This window comes from Salvia splendens, chromosome 22, assembly GCF_004379255.2.
Source record: "Salvia splendens isolate huo1 chromosome 22, SspV2, whole genome shotgun sequence".
In the NCBI taxonomy this organism is placed as follows: Eukaryota; Viridiplantae; Streptophyta; class Magnoliopsida; order Lamiales; family Lamiaceae; genus Salvia; species Salvia splendens.
Window position 1 is genome coordinate 23,533,952 of NC_056053.1, and position 24,597 is coordinate 23,558,548.

Genomic DNA, 24,597 nt, shown 5'->3' on the forward strand with positions numbered 1-24,597 from the left:
CCCTAAGATGTTGTACTTATTGCTTTGATTGCCGAATTAAATGACGGATTTATTATGTGATTGAAATGGTGACCTAATTTTGATTTGATCGAGTCAAATTCGTTGATTTTATGAAGTGGCTTAAATTAATTAATGTGGAATGAAATATATCATGGTGAATTATATTATTTCGGGGAGTGAGATTTAATTAGGATCATAAATAATTACCTTGCCCTTTTATGAAGGGAATTTTCGACCACTATTATTATTTGGAGAGGAATTTATTTTTCTTGGATTTAATTATTTGTTTTGGGATAATTATCCAAATTAAATCCTAAAGCCTAATTATCTTATTTATTTCTTGATAAAATCGGCCCCTATTGTTTTGATTAGGGAGATTTCGAAATCTCCTAGCTTGTGGAAGAAGAAATTATTCACTAATTATTTTGATCCCTCAATTATTTCCTTCCATGTTTTAATTGGAATATCCTAGCAAATCTTTCCCTACTTTATTTATCAATATTTGGAAATTATTCCTTGTGGGAGGAATTGAATAACACGCCTATTTTCATATTATTTGGGAGGGTTTTTATTGATTTTCTTGCTCCGTATTATTTTATTCTGCTCCGTGAAAATACTAAATTAAATCAATGGCTAATTAAATAGCCATGATTTACAAAATATCCTCCTTATTTCTCCATCAATGACACGCCATTTCCTCCCCCAAAATCTTCCCAAATATCTCAATCATTTATTTCAATTATTCTCCCAAATCTTCAATTAATTGTGGGATATTTCTTAATCCTATAAACAAAGGATCAACCCCTAAACCTAACACACAAATCACACGCCCACTTCTTCAAACCACACGCCCCACCCCCTTTTTCATCTCTTCTCCCACTTGTTATCCATTTCAGTCAAGATCCTATCAATTTTCCAAGAGATTGTTGAAGAACCAAGGTTTTAATTGCTTCCTACCGATTATTTCGTCCAAGAAAAGGTAAATTCAAACCCATATTCTTCAATCCTCTCCATCTAGACTTTCTTTGACTCCCTCATGCATGTAGAGAGTGTAGGGAATGAAGATCTAAGGGTTTAATCGGTGGGAATGTGAAATCATATGTGTGAGTGCGTTTTGATTGCAATTGCTTGTTGATTTATTGAATCCTCGGTGATTGATGTGCGATTTCGTGAAAATATGTGTTTAAGGACTCTTTTGAGCATGATTGTATATCAAAACCATGAAAAGATTGATTTTGAATGAGTAGGGATAAACCCTAATTCGAATTGCTATCAGTATGAAAATCTGTGATTTCCGAACAGTGTGTTCTGATGTATTTTTGACCAACCAAACGAACTCCGATTTGACCGATTCTTCTTCCTGTGTAAACTTCGTGATGTCTTCTATTTTGTGTGTAAATTTCGACCCATTTGGCTAAACGATGAATTTATGGTGAATTTTTAAAGTTGACTGCGCGATTCTGCCAAAAACGTGTTTTCTCGACCAGTAGGTTACGCCTTTGGTTTTCCCGACTTAAAAGTGGTATTTTGACATGAAATTTAAACAGAATGCTATTTGATGAGTCTACTGCCTTGTCATAAAGTTTTAGCCCCATCGGAGGTCGGATGATTTTTAAATAATTTTTACAAAAAAGTTGCGCAGAGCTGCCAGATCTCTACTTTGGTTAAACAACTATATTTGTATGCTTGAATGACATACATGAGTTTACATATGTGATGAGGTGATGTGATATGCAAAGATGGGTGATATGATGTGATTCCTATTGTTGATTGGGAAAGGGGAGTGATCTAGGACATGCATGATTTTAGTCCATATTAGTGACTAATCGGGGACACATTATCCAAAGGTGAAATTTTGTGCGAGACGCGTGATACCAAAGGAAAAGCGAAACTTGAAAACTAAAGGATCGAGGTGGGCTCTCTTCCTTTTTAAATAAGGACCATGTCCTAATGTTTTATCAATGAGAATAAATGTGACTTCATGCCTTGTTTTGGTTTTTACGTGCCTATCTGATGTGGTTTTTGCCACTATTTATAAATCGAATTCGGGTCCCCGTAGGGCAGCAAACCCTACTTGGATTAGTGTACACCTATGGTAGACTGTGTGCTAGCGTACGGGCTGGCCGGTCTAGTGACCTGGTTTGCGGCCGCATTCCTTGTCATGTATTGGCAGATATGGTTAACGTCTATGGGAAAAATGACTGATCAGTCGATGTTTGAAATGGAAAAATGATTTTGAGTGCCTCGGGCCTTTCTAAAGAAAAACCCCGACGGTTACTTACGTACGGCATGATATCATAAACTGTATTTACAATGTTTTCGGCATGAGCCACTGAGTATTATTTCATAGTACTCAGCCCTGCATATGTTTTCCCTATATGTAGGTTGAGCGGCGACGGGCGGTTGGCGGTGTTGAGCAGGAACTAATAATGAACTGTGGTTGTTTTGGTTTTGAAATTCCGAGTGTCGTTGTGTCTTCACACATGACGTCACTCTTCTCTTGGATGCTTCCGCTGTGATATTTTTCTTAGAATACTTTTCATTTAAATTCTGAAACTATTTTATGATGGGATGTTTGAAACTCGTTACACTTTTTGAATAAATGCTAAACCCTAGTCTTTATTCATTAAACCCTAATACTCTTGGTCGCATTATTTATTAGACTTAGTTTTTAGTCAAACTTTTATTGAAAACCCTAGTCTTCTATGCCGTTCATCTAAACCCCTTTAAGTCGCGATCGCCCGCTTTTATTAACCCTAAGGGGCGGTCGTGACAAAAAAGGCCACAACCTTCTCCCACAAAGTGAGCTAAAAACCCTATTTTTGAGCCAAGGTCTTGAGATTATTTTTTGTATTGAAAGAAAGAAGAATATAACATAACATGGATTGGAATGGTAATGTTAGAATGCCATATGTTTCTCGACCTCTAGACACCTCCAATCTCTTCTCTCTCTACAACTCCAATTTCGATCACTTCCAAGGTAGTACTATAAATCACTTTTTTTTTAATTTTCAAATTTATATTTTATATTAGGCCTTGTGCCATTTTTTATTTTTCTTTGGTAGCTCAAGAAATGAAGCAGCAGACAATGATGCCAATGATGATGATGAACACAAACAATCCGGAGGTGGATCCGAAGAAGAGGCGTTTAAACAACGAGCAGCTGGAAATGCTCGAAAACAGCTTCCATGAGGAGATAAAGCTGGAACCGGACCGGAAAATGAAGCTGGCGAAGGAGCTGGGGCTGCAGCCGCGCCAGATCGCCATCTGGTTCCAGAACCGGAGGGCTCGGTGGAAGGGCAAGCGCCTCGAGCACTTGTACGACGCGCTTAAGCACGAGTACGATGCTGTTTCTAGGGATAGAGAAGAGTTGCAACAGGAGGTACGTGCACTTAATTTCCAAACTCATAATTAATTTCTCTATTCAATTATTCTTCCCTTATTATTTAATTTGTTACTAGCATGGATTTATATATTTGTACAATATTAATTGATGCAACTGCTTCTTCTGCTGTCTTATTCTATTATTGCTTTTTCACCTCATCTATTTATCACAGCAGCCATATTGATACATTTTATTGAAAACTAGCTAGTAATATTCTGGATCCTTCCTATACAAATAATTATAATTCATATACATCGATAGTTAGTGACATTTTGTAAGTTGTTAGACAAGTAACTTGAGAAGATACTACCAACCCGTTTTATGTAACATGAATATTCTCCATGTTCGCATTTATACGTCATACTTTTTTAGCGTCACATGTTTTGAGAAATATGAGTTGAAAATGTTAGTTGAATATCAATATCAATTTGATATGCTCCTTCTGTTTACGAAAAATAGCCTTATTTTTTCCTTTGTTCGTCCAAATTTAATCCACTATCAAACTATGGATACTTTCACACCACTTTTTTTTTCTTTTTTTTCTTCACATAGTCTACCTGGTCCATATTTTCATTGGTTTTTTTTCATACTATTAAAAACTCGTGTAATCAACTATGAGGACTATTTTTCGTGGACATATATAGTATTATAGTATAGTTTTGTAATTGAATACGAGTTGAGCGAGTTGCTCAAATTTCATGATCAGACCTATTTACCAAATATAATAAAAGTGAAATGAAAATGTAATGATGGACATTCAAATATGAAACATGTAATAATATTCTTAATTAATGATCAAAATGATTTCAGGTTATGGCACTTAGGGCAATCCTCAAGGATCAAGTAGCAAAAAAGCTAGTAGTATCAACCGATATTTCCGGCGACGAAACTGTGGAAAGCACATCCATTCCGAGCTCCGACATGGTGGCAGCAGCGCCGGCTTCGACGGCCAACCTTCAGCAGATTGAAGAATGCAACTACCCACTGAACATGGGAGACTACAATAATAATACACCTCCCTATTGGGCTACCTCAATGCCTTCTTGTCCTTGAATTACTTCAATTATGGAGCTTAGTAGTTGTCGTTGTTTCTTTTTTGGAGATGACTTAATTAATTAGTTGATGTTTGTACATCTTTTTTCTTGTCAAACTTATGGAGTTATGCTAATTATGCTAAGATTAGTCTAGCTCTAGGTCTACCTTAGGTGCTTGAATTTTAGGGTGATGTTCAAGCTCCACTGTTACTTCATAATTGAATCTTATTAGTGTGTCTTGTTACTTGAAATTCCATCTCCGATGTTCCCCTAGTCAATTTTAATATGATTAAATTTCAAAAATATCATTATATACGTAACATTGAACCTATATATTATTTTCCGTGAACTTTAAAAGTGATCGGAAGTATTATAGACTTTAGAAAGTGTTTAATTTTTTCAACTTGATTCAATTAGTATATTTTCTTGTGAATCAAAACTGACGTGGCATGTTTGTTTACCTATGTAGAGATATAAAATATCTACTAGACCAAAACGACATCATTTTGGTCCACGTTATCAATTTATAGATTTAATTTTCTATTTTTGTTTCATATTTTGTTTTTCTTTAAATTTCTTCTTCATTTTAACTAAAGCAAAATACCTAAATTGAAGAATTAAAAAAAACTAAATATGGACCGAATTAATTAGGATGCACAGACCACCTAAATCATTAAATCTAAATTAACCAGCCATTTCGACCAAAACCAACCAAGATTTTGATTTAATTAAGCAAAGTTTTAGAAGCATTTTGTCAAGCAGTTAGAGTGCACGAATTACAATTGAAGAAGAAAAAGTTAAAACGATTCTGTCAGCCCATTAATTGTAGTATAAAATATGAATATCATTTTGATATGATATAAATATCCGTAATTTATAGTAGTATAATTAATTTATTATTTGGTTGGCACACTACTTATATTTATATATTAAATATTTAAATTCTAAGGAGTATGTTTTGTTAGATATTATTAGGATCAATTTAATTACTCCATCCGAGAGATGGTATTTTAAAATCACACGATTCCGTTACATAACGGTCGTTTCGTTATAATTGATTTTATATGATTTGAAACAAACGAGATTCTAAGTTATGATCATTTAAATAAGCTCATCAAATTATTTAATTTCTCGAAAACTAAAACGTAACATTAGTTTTCCGCAAATTAATATACAATCAAAATACTAAAATTGTCAACATCTATATCGAGAAATTAACAAAAGCTAGAAATTCATTTAAACGCAATTATCCTAGCTACATCAATGCTAATCAACTAAAAATCGCCTTAAATCCTATTATCAATATGTAGGAAATTCCTATCTCGGGCCGGGCCGGGCCCAATTTCAGTCGACATCTCCATCGTGACGGAGGCGGACGTTGAGCCTCCTGAGCCAAATGGAATGCAGAATCATGCCGAAAACGTCGTACCTCCTCGGCGGTGTGCTGACCTCGAAGTGGCGGCGCATCTTGATCCCCCGGCGCTGCAGCTTGAGGTAGTCCCTCAGCTTAATCCCGGAGAGAATCTTCTTCAAGTTGGGGATCTCCTTGACCGGCACGATCACCGCGAACTTCTCCCAATTGAGCACGTCGCTGAAGGGCACCACGTATCCCTCCTTGATCAGAACGGGCACGCACCCGAGGTAGAGCCCCTCCACCATCCGGGGGCTCGCCACCTCGTACCCGCTCGGGCAGATGCAGTACCGGCTCCTGCGCATCATGCCGTAGTACGACATGTTGCGCGGGAGGTACCGGTGCACCTGCACGTCCGGGTCCGAGGCGTTCTCCCAGTGCTCCAGGAGGATGTTAAGGGTAATCCCCTCAACAAGAACCGATCAACGACGAGGTGTCGACGACGCTCGAATGAAAGATGGAAAAGATGGACGTCCCGGGCTCTCCCCGAGATCAGCTCCGTTTGTGTTTGCTGAAAAAGAAAGAAACGTAAAAACTAGGGCAAATAATATGTATTTTCTTCATTGATTAAAGTGGATATAAAGACTCCTATTTATAAGACTAACCCTAACTTAATTAATAAGAAAATAAAGATACTACGAATATATGAAAGGATATACTAAATCAATGCTAAACTAAATAAGAGAGATTTGGGGATATTCTTGGAGATATTCACGTATCAACTCCCCCACGGTTGAAATCCACCTTGTCCTCAAGGTGGGAACCACGACACAACGACGAGCGTCACGAACAGAAGCTCGAGCGAGATACTCCCTCCTGGATCAAACTTGAGCCGTCGCTGTTGATAACGGATCGAACTTTGCAAACTTGACCGGCACCATGATTCAATTACGCCTGTGAACATAATATATGATCTTGAACTCTTGGAGTTGATCTGTGTTGCTCCAATATTTCTATCAAACAGGCTAGTAATTAGGACAGCGAAATCCTCATAGCAGACAACATTCTCCTCAACAAAAGTCTTTATATCATCTTGTATTGCCAATTCCCGATGCTCTGGAACAATAAGATCACCAAACTTCTCATCATATGCCCCGACGAGCACTTGCGGCGGCATATTGTCCGTTTTGACGATCACTTCCAGGGACTCGTCGTTTGGCTTGACGATCACTTCCAGGGACTCGTCGTTTGGCTTGACGATCACTTGCGGCGGCATATTGTCCGCGACTGTTGTGGCTGCTGTCAACAGCGGGCGCTGATAACGCCCGTCGACTCTCCCCCACTGCCAATCTCGATACGGCGGTTCTGGTCTCTCCCTCGCCCAATCAGAAAAGGGCAGCTTCGGATCGGGCCTGGGCTGTGGCGGCGCATGGTGCGAACGCGACGCGGCTGGCAGATCCCACGATGAGTGCTGACCTCGCGACGTGGGTGGAAGGTCCCACGAGGACTGCTGCTGCGAGAAACCAGGCCGAAGCTAGCCCGACGCAGAATTAAGGTTTGGGCGAAAGCCCTCAAATCGCCCAGAACATGTCGTGGTCGCCGGCAGAGGCGGTGTGACGACGGATGCGGCTGAGAACGGTGGAGTGAACGGCAAGGGGGCCTCCAGCGAGCGAGGAGGCTCACGACTGTGCGGCGGCTCCGGCTCCGGCCGAAGCGTGTGACGCGAGGGCGGGCGGCGATAGTACTAGTCCATGCGTGTCTCCAATCTCGCCATGCCCACCATCACGTGCTCGAACATGACCCTAATCGGATCCAGGGAGGATGACTCCACCGTCGGTGACAGCACCGGGTCCGTGACAACCGGCAGGGAACACATCTGTTCCAGCCGACCTCCGAACGACTGAGACTCCGACATGAGTTCAACAATGGAAGCACCAATTGTTAAGGGATAAGTTCCCTTAACAAGATTCCGACGACGACGAGAGGTCGACGACGGAGGGATAAAAGTGGACGTCTCGGGCTTTTCCCGGGATCAGCTCCAAACTAGGGTTGCGAGAAAATAAAGAAGACGATAAAAGATAAAGTGACGATAAAAGATAAATTGATATTTCTTGAATGGAATAGAAGAATACAATATCTCCTATTTATAAGACTACTCTGACTTAGGGAATAAGAAATAAAGATACTAAAAATATATGGAAAGATATGGCAAATCACTAATTAACTAAATAATAGGGTAGAGGGAATATTCATAGAGATATCTCGTATCAACTCCCCCGCGGTTAAAATCCACCTTGTCCTCAAGGTGGGAACCACGACACAATGAAGAGCATCACGAACAAAAGCTTTGGCGAGCTATTCCCTCCTGGATCAAACGCACACCGAATAGGGAAGCGTCTCCCTTCCTCATCCCTATAAAAAATCATCAAAGGAGGATCAATGTGATTATCAAAATTCAGCGCTAAAATGGATAGGTTGTCAACCCGTCCAAGAACACTCAAATATAGTGTGTCATTGCGCGGCGGGATCAACCGTGCATCACCGTCGAGCAATGTTGGTCGATGATTCATTCCTTCAACATCACCCAATAATTCCAGCGATGCGTTGTCCACAATGGAATCACCCAAATCAATCTGTGATTGGAGAATCTTGATTCGAGAAGCATTCAATTGTCGGGAGCACTCAACCTCTATGTAACCTTGCACCGGTTTCTCTTTGCATGCGGAATCCGGACTGGATTTCTCCATCTTCTCAACTGTTTCAACTCTACCAAAACCAGCTAAAGAATCGAGAATATTTTTGGTAGAATCAGCAAAGCCTTCCTTAACTCGATCACAATCAAGAATCAACGGCGGCGGCAGCGGCTGGTAGGTTTTTGGATGAGGCACCTGCGAGTAATTTTGGCGGGGTAGGGCTGCTGTTAGCAGTGGCTGCTGGGAGGAAAGTTTTGGAGGCTGGTGGTAGTCGTGTGACAGTGGCGGCTGAGTGTGGAAGTTGTGCTGCAGTGGTGGTGGCGGTGGGGCAAGAGTAGGCAGCAGCGCAGCTGAGCGACAGTGACTCGGCAGTGGCGGTGATGGTAAATGCAGCGGAAGGTCAGGGAGGGGGAGATGACGTGATGGGGAATTCTCCAGCTGCCACGGATAATATCCCGAGGAGCAATTTATAGGCTGCACAAGTGATTCTGAGGCTGTATATGGCAGCCGCGGGGGCTGGGAGTCAGGCTGCTCTCGGTGGTCTCTGGTGTAGGGAATTTGCAGTGGCGCGTATGAATCGATGTAGGTGTAGGACGGCTGCTCAAAGGCCGGTGTTGGCGGGTACCAACAGGATGGTCCCAGCGGGTCCCAGCTGGTAGGCAGCAGTGGTGGAGGTTGATCATAACCCGGGTATCCCTGCTGCCTTGGTGGATTGTACGCGTATGGGTAGGGTTTTGGAGCATAAGTTGGCGTTTGTTGATATCCATAAGACAGATTGCCGCAGTCAGGAAGGTCCCAGCAGGTTGTACGTCGTGGGTGAACGGGCTGCGGCGGCTGGTTCCAACATTGCTTATCATACGTGTGAGATAGTAGATGATAGCAGTCCATGGTGCTGGTGGGGCTGTCCGGTTGGTATGGAGGCGATGGTTGCCGGTGGATCGGTGGTTGAGGCTGTGAGGCCGCGTACAGCCGGGGTCGGTCGGGTGGATCAGGATCGGGTTGCAACGGAGGGAGCGTTGCTGCTACCCTGCGCTCATACTCAACCAATCGGGTCTCGAGTCGGGTGAACCTAGCGAGAATATGCTCCAACGTTGCTGCTGTTGGATTCAATTGCAAGCCTTCGCATGCTTGCGATATCTCCGACCAAGAACAAAGCTTGACTTCGGCCATGAGTCTCTCAATGAAAGCACCAATTGTTAAGGGTAATCCCCTCAACAAGAACCGATCGACGACGAGGTGTCGACGACGCTCGAATGAAAGATGGAAAAGATGGACGTCCCGGGCTCTCCCCGAGATCAGCTCCTTTTGTGTTTGCGGAAAAAGAAAGAAACGTAAAAACTAGGGCAAATAATATGTATTTTCTTCATTGATTAAAGTGGATATAAAGACTCCTATTTATAAGACTAACCCTAACTTAATTAATAAGAAAATAAAGATACTACGAATATATGAAAGGATATGCTAAATCAATGCTAAACTAAATAAGAGAGATTTGGGGATATTCTTGGAGATATTCACGTATCAGAGGACCGGCCGGATCGGGCCGTGGACCCCGCCCGCGTAGAACACCAGGATGGGCCGCCTTCAATAGCAAAAAATATGAAGATTAATGAAGAAGCAAATTATAGCAAAAAATATGAAGACTTACTAATCCATCGTTGAAAAGCAAATGATCCGACTTCAAAGAAGTGTTGGAATTAGGGTTGAAATAGTGGAAATTTGACTGTTTTGGGGTCATAAAAACCAGCACTGCTGCAGCCATGAACAATGCTGCCACAAACCATAAGTTCTTCAAACTCAACATCTCTCTCTCCCTCTCTTGATTTTTGGGAGTGATTTTGAGAAGATGAGAGAGAGGTAATAATATGGAGTGTGGGAAGAGAAAATATTTAATGCATTTGAAATTTAAAAAAAATTAAAAATAGAATGTAAATAGTCAAACTAATGTGAGGGAGGATACGAAGAATGTCTCGTATAAGGGAAAATAATTAGAAAAAATTATGATACTTTATGGTAATAGTAAATAACTAAGAAAGACTAAAAATATATTCTCAATTTATTGATAAAATTAGGTGAGGTTCAATCAATGGATATGGTGTATTGCTTACTCTATGTTTAGCAAGGATCGACGTATATAAAAGGGGTATTTATTTGACCGCAGGTTAAGTCAGTGGCGGAGGGATTAGGGACAAAGGGGTACGAGTGTACCAAAAAAAAAAAAAAATTTAGTAGTATTATATATTTAAATACAAATTCTGAGTTTATATTAATAATATATGTATAATGTCCCCCTATTTGGCTACTCCAAAAAATACGCGACCAAAAACTAATGTCCCCCTAATCCATATTTGGCTATTCCTCCAATAAATACTGAAAAAGAAATAAAATACATTTAATAAATAAAAAAGTGGTAAAACTCATGTAATAATGGAGTGCTCATTTCAGTTGGAAGAAGAAGAGAAGAAGAAGGAAGCTCGGCTTTGAGCTCGGCTTTGAGTTCGGCTTTGAGCCGAGAAGACAGTTGGTCTTGAGCCGAGAAACAAAGGAGTTCGGTTTGTGAACCGAGAAGGGAGCTCGGTTGTGAGCCGAAGAGAGTGCTCGGTTGTGAGCCGAAAAAGAAAGTTCGGTCTTGAGTCAAGAATAGAGTTCGTCTTGAGCCGAGAAAGAAGAAGCAACAGTTCGGTCTTGAACCGAGAAGGAAGTTCGGCCTAGAGAAACTAGCCGTTGGAGCAGCAGTTAGTTAGCCGAGATGTAGCAGTTATTCTTCTTGCTTTCTTGATTCTTCTTGTAGTTAGTTAGTAGCAGTTGCTACTTGATTGTAGAGCTTTAAATAGCTCAAAACCATGTACGTAGTGTAGTGAAAAATCAATAAAGAGTTTTCAAGTTTTCTCTCCAAGATTACCATCTTCGATACTCTAAGTGTGAGTGTGTGTTCTTCTGCATTGTGAGTTATCATACAACTGTGAGTGTGTGTGTGATTCACCTGAGTGTGTGAAAGTCTTGTGCATATTGAACCCCAACAAGTGGCGCCGTCTGTGGGAAGGGGATATTGAAGCTGATTTGCAGAGGATCAAACGGTTTCATAGATGGCAGCAAGGCTTGATGCAGAAAAGTTCACATGCAAGAATGATTATAGCCTGTGGAAGATGAAGATGAAGGCGATCTTGATTCAACAAGGCTTGGCCGCAGTTCTTGCAAATACTGAAGAGAAAGGAAAGGCTCAAATGCTTGATGATAAAGCTCAGGCAAAGATGGAGGAGATGCAGCTCAAGGCACATTCTGCAGTGATTCTGTGCCTTGGAGATAAGGTCTTGAGGGAAGTTCAAGAAGCCAAGACTGCGGTGGAGATCTTGAACAGGTTAGATGAAGTTTACCTGGCAAAATCTTTGGCTAACCGGCTGTATCTCAAGAAGAGGCTCTATGCCTATAGTTTTTCTGGTGAAAAATCTATCATAGAGCAGTTGGAGGAGTTCAATAAGATCATTGATGATCTGGGCTCTGTGGATGTTAAAATTTCAGATGAAGACAAGGCCATTCTTACATTGAATGCCTTGCCTAGCTCGTATGACCAGTTGAGTGATGCAATTATCTATGGCAGAGATAAGCCTATCACCTATGCAGAGGTCTACTCGGCCTTGATGGCTAAGGAACTCCAGAAGACGACCAGCAGAGGCTCTGCAAGCTCCAATGTTCAAGCTGCAGAGGCCTTGAATGTGAAGAAGATCAAAAAGCAGAACTTCAAGAAAAAGTTTGAGGGCTCTAAACCCTCAAGTTCTGATGCTCAGAAGGAAACCAGAGCATGTTTTTGGTGCAAGAAACCAGGGCACTTGAAGAAGGACTGCCATGCCTGGAAGAGAAAACTAGCCTCTGAGGGCCACAACACTTCTGATTGTGTAGAGAGTACTGATCCCCCTGCTCAACTCATGAATGTCAGTGATAATGGGATCAGTCACAGGTGGATAATGGACTCAGGGTGCAGCTTCCATATGTGCCCCAACAAATCTTGGTTTCATGATCTTCAGGAAGCATCAGGGACTGTAGTTCTTGGAAATAACCATGTGTGTCAGATCAAAGGGATAGGGAAAGTGAAGCTAAGTTTGCAAGATGGCTCTATAAAGATCCTAACTGGGGTGAGGTATATTCCGGAAGTGAAAAGAAATCTCATCTCATTGGGAATGCTGGAGGAGAAAGGGTTCACCATATTGATGAGTCAGGGAAAGATGCTTGTGAAATCTGGGAATGCAGTGATGATGGAGGCTGACAGAGAGCACATTCTCTATTATCTGAAGGCTAAGGCTGTTGATGGAGAAAGCAATGCAGTGTCAGATGATTCCATAATGCTATGGCACAAGAGATTGGGCCATCCAGCAGAAGGAAGTTTGAAAGAACTCATCAAGAAGGGCCTGATCTCTGGAAATTTCAACAAGATGGACCCCTGTGAGCAGTGTATACTTGGAAAAGCAAAGAAGGCACCCTATCCTACAGGTATTCACTCTTCTACAGCCCCATTAGACTACATACACAGTGATCTCTGGGGCCCTTCACCTGTAAGCTCAATTGGTGGTGGGAAATACTACCTTGCTATTATTGATGACTACACTAGGAAACTGTGGGTGTACATACTGAAAGAAAAATCAGAGACATTCACAAAATTCAAGATATGGTGTAAAGAGGTGGAGCTAGAGAAGGGAAGGAGTGTGAAATGCCTAAGAACTGACAATGGCTTGGAATTCTTGTCTACTGAGTTTGATCTGTTTTGCAAAGAGAAGGGTATGAAGAGGCACCGCACTGTTCCTGGTAACCCCCAGCAAAATGGTGTTGTGGAGAGGATGAATAGGACTATCCTAGAGAGAGTAAGGTGCTTGTTACTCAGTTCTGGTCTGAGCAACAGATTTTGGGGAGAGGCTGTATATACAGCAGCCTATCTCATCAATAAGTGTCCATCTACTGCCCTTAAGTCTGAGACTCCTGATTACATGTGGTATGGAGCCCATAGTGACTACTCAAAATACAAGGTGTTTGGGTGCGCAGCCTATGCTCATGCTAGGCAAAGTAAGCTTGAGGCTAGGGCTCTGAAATGCATATTGCTGGGGTATCAGAGGGGTGTTAAGGGGTATAGGCTCTGGTGCATTGAGCCTGGTAGGCAGAAGGTGGTGGTGAGTAGGGATGTTGTGTTCTTGGAGGATCAGATGCCATACTTAAAAAGGAAGCTGGACTCCAATGAAGTTGAGAATGATTTCCTCAAGGTGGAGCCAGTGGGACTTTGCCAAGGAGCAGGTGGAGCCTCTGACTCAGAAAGTGAGTCTGAACCAGAGGATGATGGTGCTCTAGCTCGAGGTAGAAAAATTGATGAGCCTACAGCAGATTCTGCCAGAGAGTACCAGATAGCAAGAGATAGAGGCAGAAGAAATACAAGACCACCTGAAAGGTTTTCTGATGTGGTCTACTATGCACTTTGTGCTGCTGAGAGCATTGATATTGCAGATCCTCTCACATATAAGGAAGCCATGAAGAGTAAAGACAGAGAAAGGTGGATTGAAGCCATGAATGAGGAAATGGAATCTTTACTCAAGAACAAAACATGGATTTTGGTGGATAAATCCAGACTGACTACAGATGGAAAAGAAAGGAGGCTGATCAGTTGTAAGTGGTTGTTTAAGAAAAAGATTGAGACCACTGATAAAGATAGAATCAGATTCAAGGCAAGGCTGGTGGCTAGGGGCTTCACACAGCAAGAAGGAATTGATTTCAATGAAGTATTTGCTCCAGTTGTTAAGCACACTTCGATTAGGATCTTGTTGGCAGTTGTGAACCAGCTAGACTGGGAGCTACAACAGCTTGATGTGAAGACAGCCTTCCTCAATGGGGATCTAGAGGAGACTATCTTTATGGAACAGCCAGAGGGCTATGTGAAGACTGGAGAAGAAGGCAAGGTGTGCCTGTTACAGAAAAGTCTTTATGGACTTAAGCAAAGTCCTAGACAGTGGAATAAGAAGTTTGATGCACAGATGAAGAAGATTGGCTTCTCCAAGTCAGAATATGATGATTGTATTTACATCAAGAAGGCAGGCAGGACTCCCATTGCCTACCTATTACTCTATGTGGATGATATGCTACTTGCAGGCCCTTCTATGACAGAAATTCAGAAAGTTAAACAAGGTCTGAAGTCGAGCTTTGAAATGAAGGATCTAGGAGAGTCAAGGAAGATCCTAGGCATACATATTCAGAGAGATAGAGGCTGCAAGAAGCTGTGGATGCTGCAAACTGATTATATTGACAAAGTTATGCAGAGATTCAGAATGGAGAATGCTAAACCTGCCTCAACACCCTTGTCCCAGAGTTTCAGATTATCAAAGGAACAAGCTCCTAAAACTAAGCAAGAGGCTGATGAGATGGAGGCTATCCCTTATGCTAGTGTTGTTGGGAGTATCATGTACAATATGATTTGTACAAGACCAGATCTTGCTCATGCTATCTCAGTGACTAGCAGATACATGGCAGACCCGGGGAAGGAGCATTGGAATGCTCTTAAATGGATATTGAGGTACATGAAGTCAACTAAGGACTGGGGGATTGTGTTCAATGGCTGGGAAGGTGGATCTGAGGAGGTTGTGCAGGGGTATTGTGATGCAGACTATGCTGCAAATCTGGACACCAGAAAGTCTCAAACAGGTTATTTGTTCACCATGTTTGGAACTGTGATCAGTTGGAAATCAGGTCTGCAGAGTGTAGTTGCTCTCTCAACTACAGAATCAGAGTATATAGCTCTCACTGCAGCTGTACAGGAGAGCTTTTGGATCCAGGGAGTGATTTCTGATTTTGGTTTTGACCAAGAAACAATGGTGATTCATTGTGACAGCAGCTCAGCTATATGCTTGGCTAAACATCCGGGTTTCCATGAAAGGAGCAAGCATATAGACATAAAGTTGCACTTTATTAGAGATGAGATTGAAAGGGGAAGGGTGAAGGTGGTTAAGATTAACACCTTGCACAATCCGGCAGATATGCTAACTAAATCTCTAAGTAGAGACAAGTTTGATCATTGCAAGAAGTTGATCAATGTTTGTGCGAGAACTGAGATGAGCCCTCAGGTGGAGAATTGTAATAATGGAGTGCTCATTTCAGTTGGAAGAAGAAGAGAAGAAGAAGGAAGCTCGGCTTTGAGCTCGGCTTTGAGTTCGGCTTTGAGCCGAGAAGACAGTTGGTCTTGAGCCGAGAAACAAAGGAGTTCGGTTTGTGAACCGAGAAGGGAGCTCGGTTGTGAGCCGAAGAGAGTGCTCGGTTGTGAGCCGAAAAAGAAAGTTCGGTCTTGAGTCAAGAATAGAGTTCGTCTTGAGCCGAGAAAGAAGAAGCAACAGTTCGGTCTTGAACCGAGAAGGAAGTTCGGCCTAGAGAAACTAGCCGTTGGAGCAGCAGTTAGTTAGCCGAGATGTAGCAGTTATTCTTCTTGCTTTCTTGATTCTTCTTGTAGTTAGTTAGTAGCAGTTGCTACTTGATTGTAGAGCTTTAAATAGCTCAAAACCATGTACGTAGTGTAGTGAAAAATCAATAAAGAGTTTTCAAGTTTTCTCTCCAAGATTACCATCTTCGATACTCTAAGTGTGAGTGTGTGTTCTTCTGCATTGTGAGTTATCATACAACTGTGAGTGTGTGTGTGATTCACCTGAGTGTGTGAAAGTCTTGTGCATATTGAACCCCAACAACTCAATTTTAATTCAAAGTATTTTAGAACACAATAAAAATAACAAACCTATTGTCATCCCCAATTGAAAACCGTCGACTGCTTCTGCTTCTTGCCTTCTTCCGCCGCCGACTACCGCTCTCCAACTCCGGTTTCTTGCCTTCTTCCGTGACTTGCCTCCTCAATTTTCAGCATACACTTTGTTCTTTGTTGAAAAGACGAGTGATTAGGAATTTAGGTGTAAAAGTTTAGTTCATTAAATAATTTAGGGATTTTGGCAGCTTGTGCAAAATATAATAATGTTTTACACTTTATGACTCTCTCTTATTGTCTTGGAATTGGGGTGAATTGAAAACAGTCGTGCTTCCAATTATTTGTGGATGAGAAATTCTCAATTATGTATTATTTTAGTGATAATAGAGTATTGAATGGCCACTTTTTATCCTTCCGATTTTTCAAACATTGATTTGATGGACCTTGAGTGCCAACTTGATATATTCATTGGAGATATGAGAAGTGATGAAGGCTTTCAGAATTTGTGAGATATTAGTTCTCTTTTGGTGAAGCTTGTTGAAACAAAAAGAGATGTGGTTTATTCGCGTGTGGTTTTGCTTATCAAGTTGATTTTGATTCTTCCGGTTGCCACTGCAAGTGTAGAGAGAGTGTTTTCTGGAATGACGTTTGTGAAGAATAAGTTGAGAAATAGAATGGATAGAATGGGTGATCAACCTTTGAACGATTGTTTGGTCACTTTCATTGAGAAAGATGTGTTTCTACAAGTATCCGATGATGATATAGTGAATCGTTTTGAAGAAATGAAGACTCGTCGAAAAATAAATTAGATATAATGTAGTTTATTTTTGTATTTTGAAATGTATGACTCTAAAATTTGTATATTTCAAAATATATTGCTTTTAGTATTAGTTTTTATTTATGGTATGTTATATAATGATTTATCATATGACTCGCACCCCCGAATATAAATTCCTGGATCCGCCACTGGGTTCAGTCGATATGGTGTATAATTATTTACTTTAAGTTTAATGAGGATTAACATATATAAGAAGGAAGTGTTTGACTGAATTATCTTAAATTGGTGTCAAATTCTGATTTTGTATACTAGTTTTAAAACTTGAATATAAATTATTAAATTATTCTGATTTTACAATTAATCAAGATTTTGGTGCTAATTTGGCTTAATATAAACATTATGGTAATAGTTACGGTAATAGTTCATATAAAGTAAAGAACCATGTATGTACATAACAAAATTTAGTGGTACGAACATAAGATCACGAACAGTTATTAGTTAATTACAATTAGGAAATATACTTTTTTATCTCTCTTTATGTAACTGCAATTTTTTAAACACAATATATACCAATATATATGAACCACTAAATTTTGACTAGTACTTACGAGTTTAGGACAGTATGGATTGCTATTATAAAGTTGATTTTGTTATAATTTAAAATTAAGGCAAGTAGATATAGAAAAAGTTGTTTGGCTAGCTAGTAAGTAGATTGCTACACACGTCTAATAAATTATAAATGGACAAATTGAAGGTTTTGATTTGATGAATTTGCATGGGATCAAACAAAAGTAAACTCTAAATCCATGATATTATAGTAGTATTTAAATTTGACTTCGACTGTTAAATTTTGAGATTGGAGATCATGGTTCTTGGCGACCAGCACATTACACACATGTTAGAGTCATGATTAAGTAAATATAATTTGATATTCATTTTCCAGTAGTTAATTATACTTAGGATAGAGGAATTGCAACGGTGTTGATTTTAATATCTCTAGCTATATATAGTATAATTTGTATGGGAGTAATAAGAGGAAAAAATAATTTATGTGGATTAGTAGGGAAGGGTATAAGGTAGAGTAAAAATAAATCTTTCCTTTATCTATTAATTAAAAGCAATCGCGACGATTAATTTTTTTATGTTTCAAATTATTTAAACTCTTAACATTATCCCCACTTAATAATGAATTTTTTACTTTTCGTACATGAACCTTGCGAAACAGGGCCTTTGAAATGCTAAATACTATATTTGAGAGAACTTTGGTGTCATTTGGAAAAATGGTCCAAACTAAAAGTAACTGCATGGACTTTAATTCATTAAAATTGTAAAATGACATGAACTTTAAAAATATATAACAAGGTCTGAATTTTCAGTTTTACAAAATTTATTAATAATAATCAAATAATCTCAATATTTGTAAGTGGTTAAGGAATTATAACATTTAAAAAAAAATAGAGGTATTTATTAAGTTATTCTCCACTGTTAATTTAGATATTTATCCGGCGTTCCTTGGGTCCCACCCTTATTATTAGGGCTGGGAAAATATACCGAAATACCGCACTTATCGTACCGAAAAAATACCGAAAATACCGAATTTTCGGTATACCGTACTTTTCGATACGGTATTATACCGTACCGACAGTTTTAGGTACGGTAAAGGTATGCATTTTGTATATACCATGTTATTTGTGGTATATACCGCAAATAATATGGTATACCCAAATACGGTATATACCGCAATTGCGGTATATACCGCAAATCACTGTATACCGCGGTATACTGCATATTGCGGTATACCGAAATCACGGTACGGTATACCGACAAAAATGGTACGGTAACGATATCTAAATTTTGGTATACCGCAATTGCATTGCGGTATACCGACAAAAGCGGTACGGTAAATGTATGGTTTTTGGTCATACCGCACGGTACGGTATGGTATGCGGTTTTGACCATTTCGGCGTGGTATACCGAAATTATTATTAGAAAAGTGATCTGCTGCAATTATTTGTTTTGGGCCTTTTCATTATAGGAATATTTGTTGTGCATTCAATTCTGTAGCTATCAATATTTTAAGTGAAGATGACCCAACTAGAAAGCTTATCCAAATAAAAAACAAAAAAGTTTAACGGTTTTGTTAAGTTATCCAAATAAATATTCTTTAATGCATGTTACCAACATAAACTGGTGATTCATATATGCAATTAGTTCAGTCAATTCATATATCCAAAGTAGTGATTATGGATTTTCATAAAAAGTAATGTGCCCATAATTAAGTCAATTATATCATATTTAAGGAAAGCTATAACTAAAATTATATAGGGAAATTGATATTCAAATTGGAGGAATATCTGCCCAAAATACACCTCATCATCATATGTAAATTTCTACTATGGTAAAACGATCAATCAAATAAATTTTTATGACTAGCAATTTTCTTTAAACTCGATTTTTATTACTGTATTAAAAGTGGAGTAATAGTAGTATAAGTTATTTGAAAATTTTTCTTCCACATTTTCACAAAAACTGAAAAATAAATTTAATACTGGTATGCATCATTAGCTAGGCCCCTAAAAAAGGAAAAGGGTAGTGGGTAAATTTAATAGTTCCATTTTTGAGATAAATTTCATTTATTGTATTGATTTGTATTGTGAGAAAGATGATCAGTAGAATATGACTTTCCACTGACGTGACACTTAAAATACACGTATCGGTTTTGGTCTTTTTGATTGCAGCAAATTTATTCGACTTTTCGACTCGCTCAGGTGTTTTGGACAAATTGATTTGGTAGTAATAATTTATTGAATAGAAACATTTAATTTCAGTAAATATTCAATTACTCACCTATGATAATATACATATGTACCATATTATTTTGATAATATTAACTTAACATGTGAAATTAATTAGTCAAATATCTTTTTTTGGAATGTCTTAAAAATAAAATCAATATTTTGTTAATTCGAATCGTCTTAAAACTTTACTAAAATAGCTTTATTTATGTTTGTGAAGAAACAAGTGGTACTATAAATAAAGACAAACAGAATTTATTGAAAATACATTTTTGCAGAAAAACATTATACTTTAATTAAGTATATTCATAAATAACCAAGTTATGAAGTTGACGATATTCCGGTGTTTGTGCCAACATTTAAATTTGGGACGAATTTAAAAAAATTGTCTATATTTTTGGAGAAAAAATAATTTTGTGTAATTTTGTTATGGGTTTGCAAACAATTAAACCTTTTCCTTGAATTCAACCTACTAATTTGATTAGTTATTATTTGTCGCATATCTTACCACAGATTTTGTTGGGTCATTTTTGGAAACAGCTAGAAGAAGCTTTTAGTGGGGCATATTATTGAACATTGTGGTGTCGTTTTCATAATACGTTTCTTTAATTAATTATTGCATATATTGGTGACATATAAATCTAATTTGTCGCATTATATCACCCTCCTCCACCACAACAAAGAATTAAACTTTAGATTTATGTTCCAGCTAGTCATACTATTGTGTGACTTCAAATTAATTAAGTGCATCTATATATTAACCAAAGATGTAGATGTCCTTACCAAAGTATATAATGTCTTTGTCACTCATAATTATAAATATTGCATTAGTTGATAGTGGATGAAAAAAAGCTAGCTCTTATATGGTGGGGTAGATAAACCATTAGGTCACCCCCTATTTAATCGAGATGTGACGAGTGGTGCGAGACAATAGTACATCTTGTCTTATACTATGAATTTGTTAGATTATTAAAGTTTCAACTTTCTCTTCTATTTCAATTCTAGTACTACTATTCATTTTAGTGTAACTTTCTAACTACATTAGTTAGGGTTGACTACATGCAGTTTGAGGTTGGTAACAGCCACAGGAGACATTTACATTTGTAGTCAAATGACAGTCAATACACTTAATTAGTCGATGATAATTAGGGAGAACACATTAATAACTTGTTTTCAATAATTGCATCTCCTAATTTCGCGGACGGACTAAAATGGAAAAACGGAACTCCTATTCGCGGACAGAGGGGTAGTTGAAGTTGGTAGTCATACCCGTGCCAACTATACCGCACAATAATCAACATATCCCCTCATCCTTTTAATTTGATCTTAATTAAATGTTAATTATGTTATAATAACAAAATTCAAAAGTTTGTTTATGAGTCTAGCTAGTAGCAAGATTTGAAGTTCATGTGTAAAACCAACCCACCCCTTTTGCAAACTCTAATAACCCCTCAAACCATGATCCCATTACCTCCCCTTCTACCCCTCATATCCACCCCACCTCCGCCGCCAAAGGTGGTGCACCGCCGTTGTTTATAAATATGAAGCATTTGTTTTTCGGATCAGGATTTTATGTAGTGTTGTTTTGTGAGTTAAGAGAGAATAAAATATGAAAGAGAAAAAGTACAGGCGATATTGTTTCTAGTTTAGAAAACGTGTCACTTTTAGTGGGACAACCTAAAAAGAAAACATGTCATTTTTAATGGGAGAACCTAAAAAGAAAAACGTGTCATCTTTAATGGGACAAAGAGAATAGTAATTTGGTGTCAAAAAACATAAAAAAAATGTCTATAATGGAAGCAAGAACTCATACAAAGTAGATATCAGACCTAGCTGCTTTTAACAACTTATTGGCCAAGATCTTTAACAACTTATTCACATACCAAATAGCTAGCAATACAATACAAAGAAAACATAAAAACAAAGCAGATTACAACATATGTCTCACAAAATTCAGAGTTTAAGTTCCAAATCAAGGTCTTCCCTCCCCGCGGACTCCTGAAGGGCGAATGAGGCGGCCACACAGTGTGCATACATACTTCTCTCCCTTTTGTGAGCATTCTGGTGGCCTCCCAATGCCTGCGATGTGAGGAACTCGCGATCGCAGAGCTTGCAACGAAACATCCTTCTTCCAAGCCTCAGCTCCAGCGACTCTCCTTTTTCATATTTCTGCTGCTTTTTCCCTTCCATACTTTAACTCAAATAATATAATGGGGACTTTTTGTGACTAAAGAAATGCTCTTTGCTAATCTTTTATATCCACAATTCGCAAACATTTACTGCCTTATTTTATTATTTTTCTCAAACTTGGATTCAATGTTTTAATATTTCATGGTTGTTGGAATTATTTGGATACCAACAATTCTAAATTTACAAATATTACTGGTTTTATGGAGTATTTAAACTCTAAATCATAAACCTTTAATATAATTATATACTATCAATAAGAGTAAATCCAAAATAAAAAAAAAAGTCCTGTTTAAAAAGTCGCTGAATTGGACAGAAGTCTGTAATATCGAATTATTGGACCTAATAAAATTGCTAGGCTTTCAAGGGTAATTCTTTCTTTATAAAAAAAAGGAATGGTTGACAATTCATTCACAATCTAATCAAGCAGACAAGCTTCGTTTCTATAGCTTAAAGTGTATAGTATAACTTTATATTGGGACTTAATGTTGCAAGATTTTTAGTGAAAATCGACCAAACTAGACACTAGGGAGTGTAACCAAATAAAAACAAACACACCAAGGTTTTCTTGAAGTGTGATGTGCCTCACTTTCACTCTTCCCTTTTAACTTAAACATTTGATCTCATTTACACAATGTACACATAATAGTTCTAGGTTTCGAGTAGATAACCGTGCCATATATGTAAGTGTAATCGGGAGGGGCTTAAGCCCCTTGTAACGACATGACGGCCAGATTGACATTTAATCTTCGAGTTTTTCAAAGAAAATGCACCATGTAGTCACTCCAACCAACATAAAATGAGAACCAAGAAACATACCGGTGTCCCATCGATCTAAAAGTGCACGTCCTTATAAGTTGAGTCTGCTGCTAAAGACCAAATTACTAGTTGGAGGATGATATATAAGGGTTGAAATTGCAATAGATGCTTTGAAAGAAGAAGAAAAATAAGATGCAGTAGATGCTTTGAAAGAAGAAGAAAAATAAAATGTTAGAGAGTAATTTTACATTAATCTAATTATAACATGTATTGGCTTAACGAATGCCCTAAAGATCATTTTTTTTGTGCAATAGTCAGGTAATGGTGATGGCAATTTATAAGGACTTAACATAGGCTTACCATCAAATTTTCAAATTTTCCACCCCTATTTATTCTAGCAATAGCATGGCTTTGTGATTTGCTGAAAAGCCATTTTACTTTTATAGTAGAGGCTTGTTTGTTTGTTATTGGGTCCATATATACATTATATACAGGATTTGCTGAAAAGCCATTTTACTTTTATCACCAAACATCGATTGAGGAAACAAACTAACAAAATTTTGGTTTAATAAAGAGAAATTTTGGTTAGGCATTTTATAAAGCAGTTAGAGTGCATAACTCAAAATTGAAGAACATAAACATATTGGCCGATTCTTATAGCCAATTTTTGCCAGCAGCAGTGAAGAATGATTTATAGCATAACTTTAAAAGAATATGCAATCATGAAATCGGAAATGCAGCGGTTCTAGGTATGCATTTTTTTTTCTAGAAAATGGAAGGTTCGATCACTCTTTGTGAATGCTTAATTGAACACTTCGGTGGATAAATAAATTACATTTTATTAGTTTAAAAACTAAAAAATATTAATAATATAAAAAAATCATTATAGTAATTAGGAGTATAATAACACATTAAATCAATTTGATTGAGACACTAGCGTCGCAATCATATATCAATAAAGACATGCACATCTTGGCTCTCACATTAAAAATGAATTTTATTTGATAAATTAGGAGTATAATAACACATTAAATCAATTTATAGCAAAAGAGTTATGTATTTCATTAAATCTAGGACTTTCTATTGATGACAAGCACAACAAAATAAGTGGAAATGACCAATCACACTAGTAATTATCATGGGATTCATTGAAATCAATTACTACTAATTGATGTATGCAAATAGTTGAGTCAATGCATATACCCAAAGTAGTGGTTGTGGATTTTCATTAAAAGTAATGTGCCTATAATTAGTAGTCAAAATGTATCATATTTAAGGAAGCTATAACTACAATTATAGGGATTTAAAATTAGAGGGATATATAGCATTGTACGTAACTTTAACTATCGACCAATGATTTTGGATATGTAGATACTACTCTATTCCATTAAAAAAAAGAATTAGAATTTAGAATTGGATATTTCACGATTTATTTGGAAATTAGATTTGGCAATAAGAGTGTCCACTATAGGGGCGGCTCGCCGGCCACCTCGGAAGCGGCTAAGCCGCGCCTGTCTATAGTGGACGGGGCGTCCGCCCCGAAGTGGACAAAAAATCGGGGGCGGAAGGGCGTTCGGCGCCGAGTCGCCGAGGACACGACTGAGGAAGAAGGGGTGGGGAGAGGGCCGCGGCGCCCTATTGCGTGGAAACGGTGAGCCGCGGCTATGAAACGGCTGTGCGAGAAGGGGAGCGGCGGTGGGAGGCGGTTGTCCTCCTATAATGGACACCCTAGATAGGCCCTAGTCCCTATGGGAAAAAAAAGTTTTGAATAGTTCCATTTTTGTTTTTCTTCTTATTCATTGAATAGATCCATTTTTGTTATGCTTTTTATTGTTTAGTGGCTTTCATTTCTAACGTGACACTCAGCAATATAAACGTTTTTGGGATGCGGATTGGATCCT

General features: G+C 38.5%; 1 protein-coding gene and 2 long non-coding RNA genes across 3 annotated transcripts; 2 read left to right on the top strand and 1 right to left on the bottom strand.

Moving 5' to 3' along the window:
* The first annotated feature begins 658 nt into the window (after positions 1 to 658).
* Positions 659 to 2,631, top strand: LOC121786360. Its single transcript, XR_006047142.1, has 3 exons — positions 659 to 979; positions 1,848 to 1,912; positions 2,385 to 2,631. It is a non-coding gene; the product is annotated as an uncharacterized LOC121786360 (long non-coding RNA).
* A 249-nt stretch (positions 2,632 to 2,880) lies between these two features.
* LOC121786562 (homeobox-leucine zipper protein ATHB-22-like) lies at positions 2,881 to 4,613 on the top strand. Its single transcript, XM_042185206.1, has 3 exons — positions 2,881 to 2,980; positions 3,066 to 3,382; positions 4,196 to 4,613. Exons 1-3 carry the CDS (start codon positions 2,881 to 2,883, stop codon positions 4,436 to 4,438), a joined length of 660 nt encoding a protein of 219 aa, XP_042041140.1. The 3' UTR covers positions 4,439 to 4,613.
* A 16,987-nt stretch (positions 4,614 to 21,600) lies between these two features.
* LOC121786494 lies at positions 21,601 to 23,014 on the bottom strand. Its single transcript, XR_006047205.1, has 2 exons — positions 22,757 to 23,014; positions 21,601 to 21,933 (listed from the first exon to the last, which is right to left on the bottom strand). It is a non-coding gene; the product is annotated as an uncharacterized LOC121786494 (long non-coding RNA).
* Between the last annotated feature and the right edge of the window lie 1,583 nt (positions 23,015 to 24,597).

Coding starts and splice junctions, on each gene's coding strand:
- LOC121786562 (XM_042185206.1), top strand. CDS start 2,881: ATGGATTGGAATGGTAATGTTAGAATGCCATATGTTTCTCGACCTCTA. Junction 2,981..3,065: donor CAATTTCGATCACTTCCAAG/GTAGTACTATAA, acceptor TTTCTTTGGTAG/CTCAAGAAATGAAGCAGCAG. Junction 3,383..4,195: donor GAGAAGAGTTGCAACAGGAG/GTACGTGCACTT, acceptor AAATGATTTCAG/GTTATGGCACTTAGGGCAAT.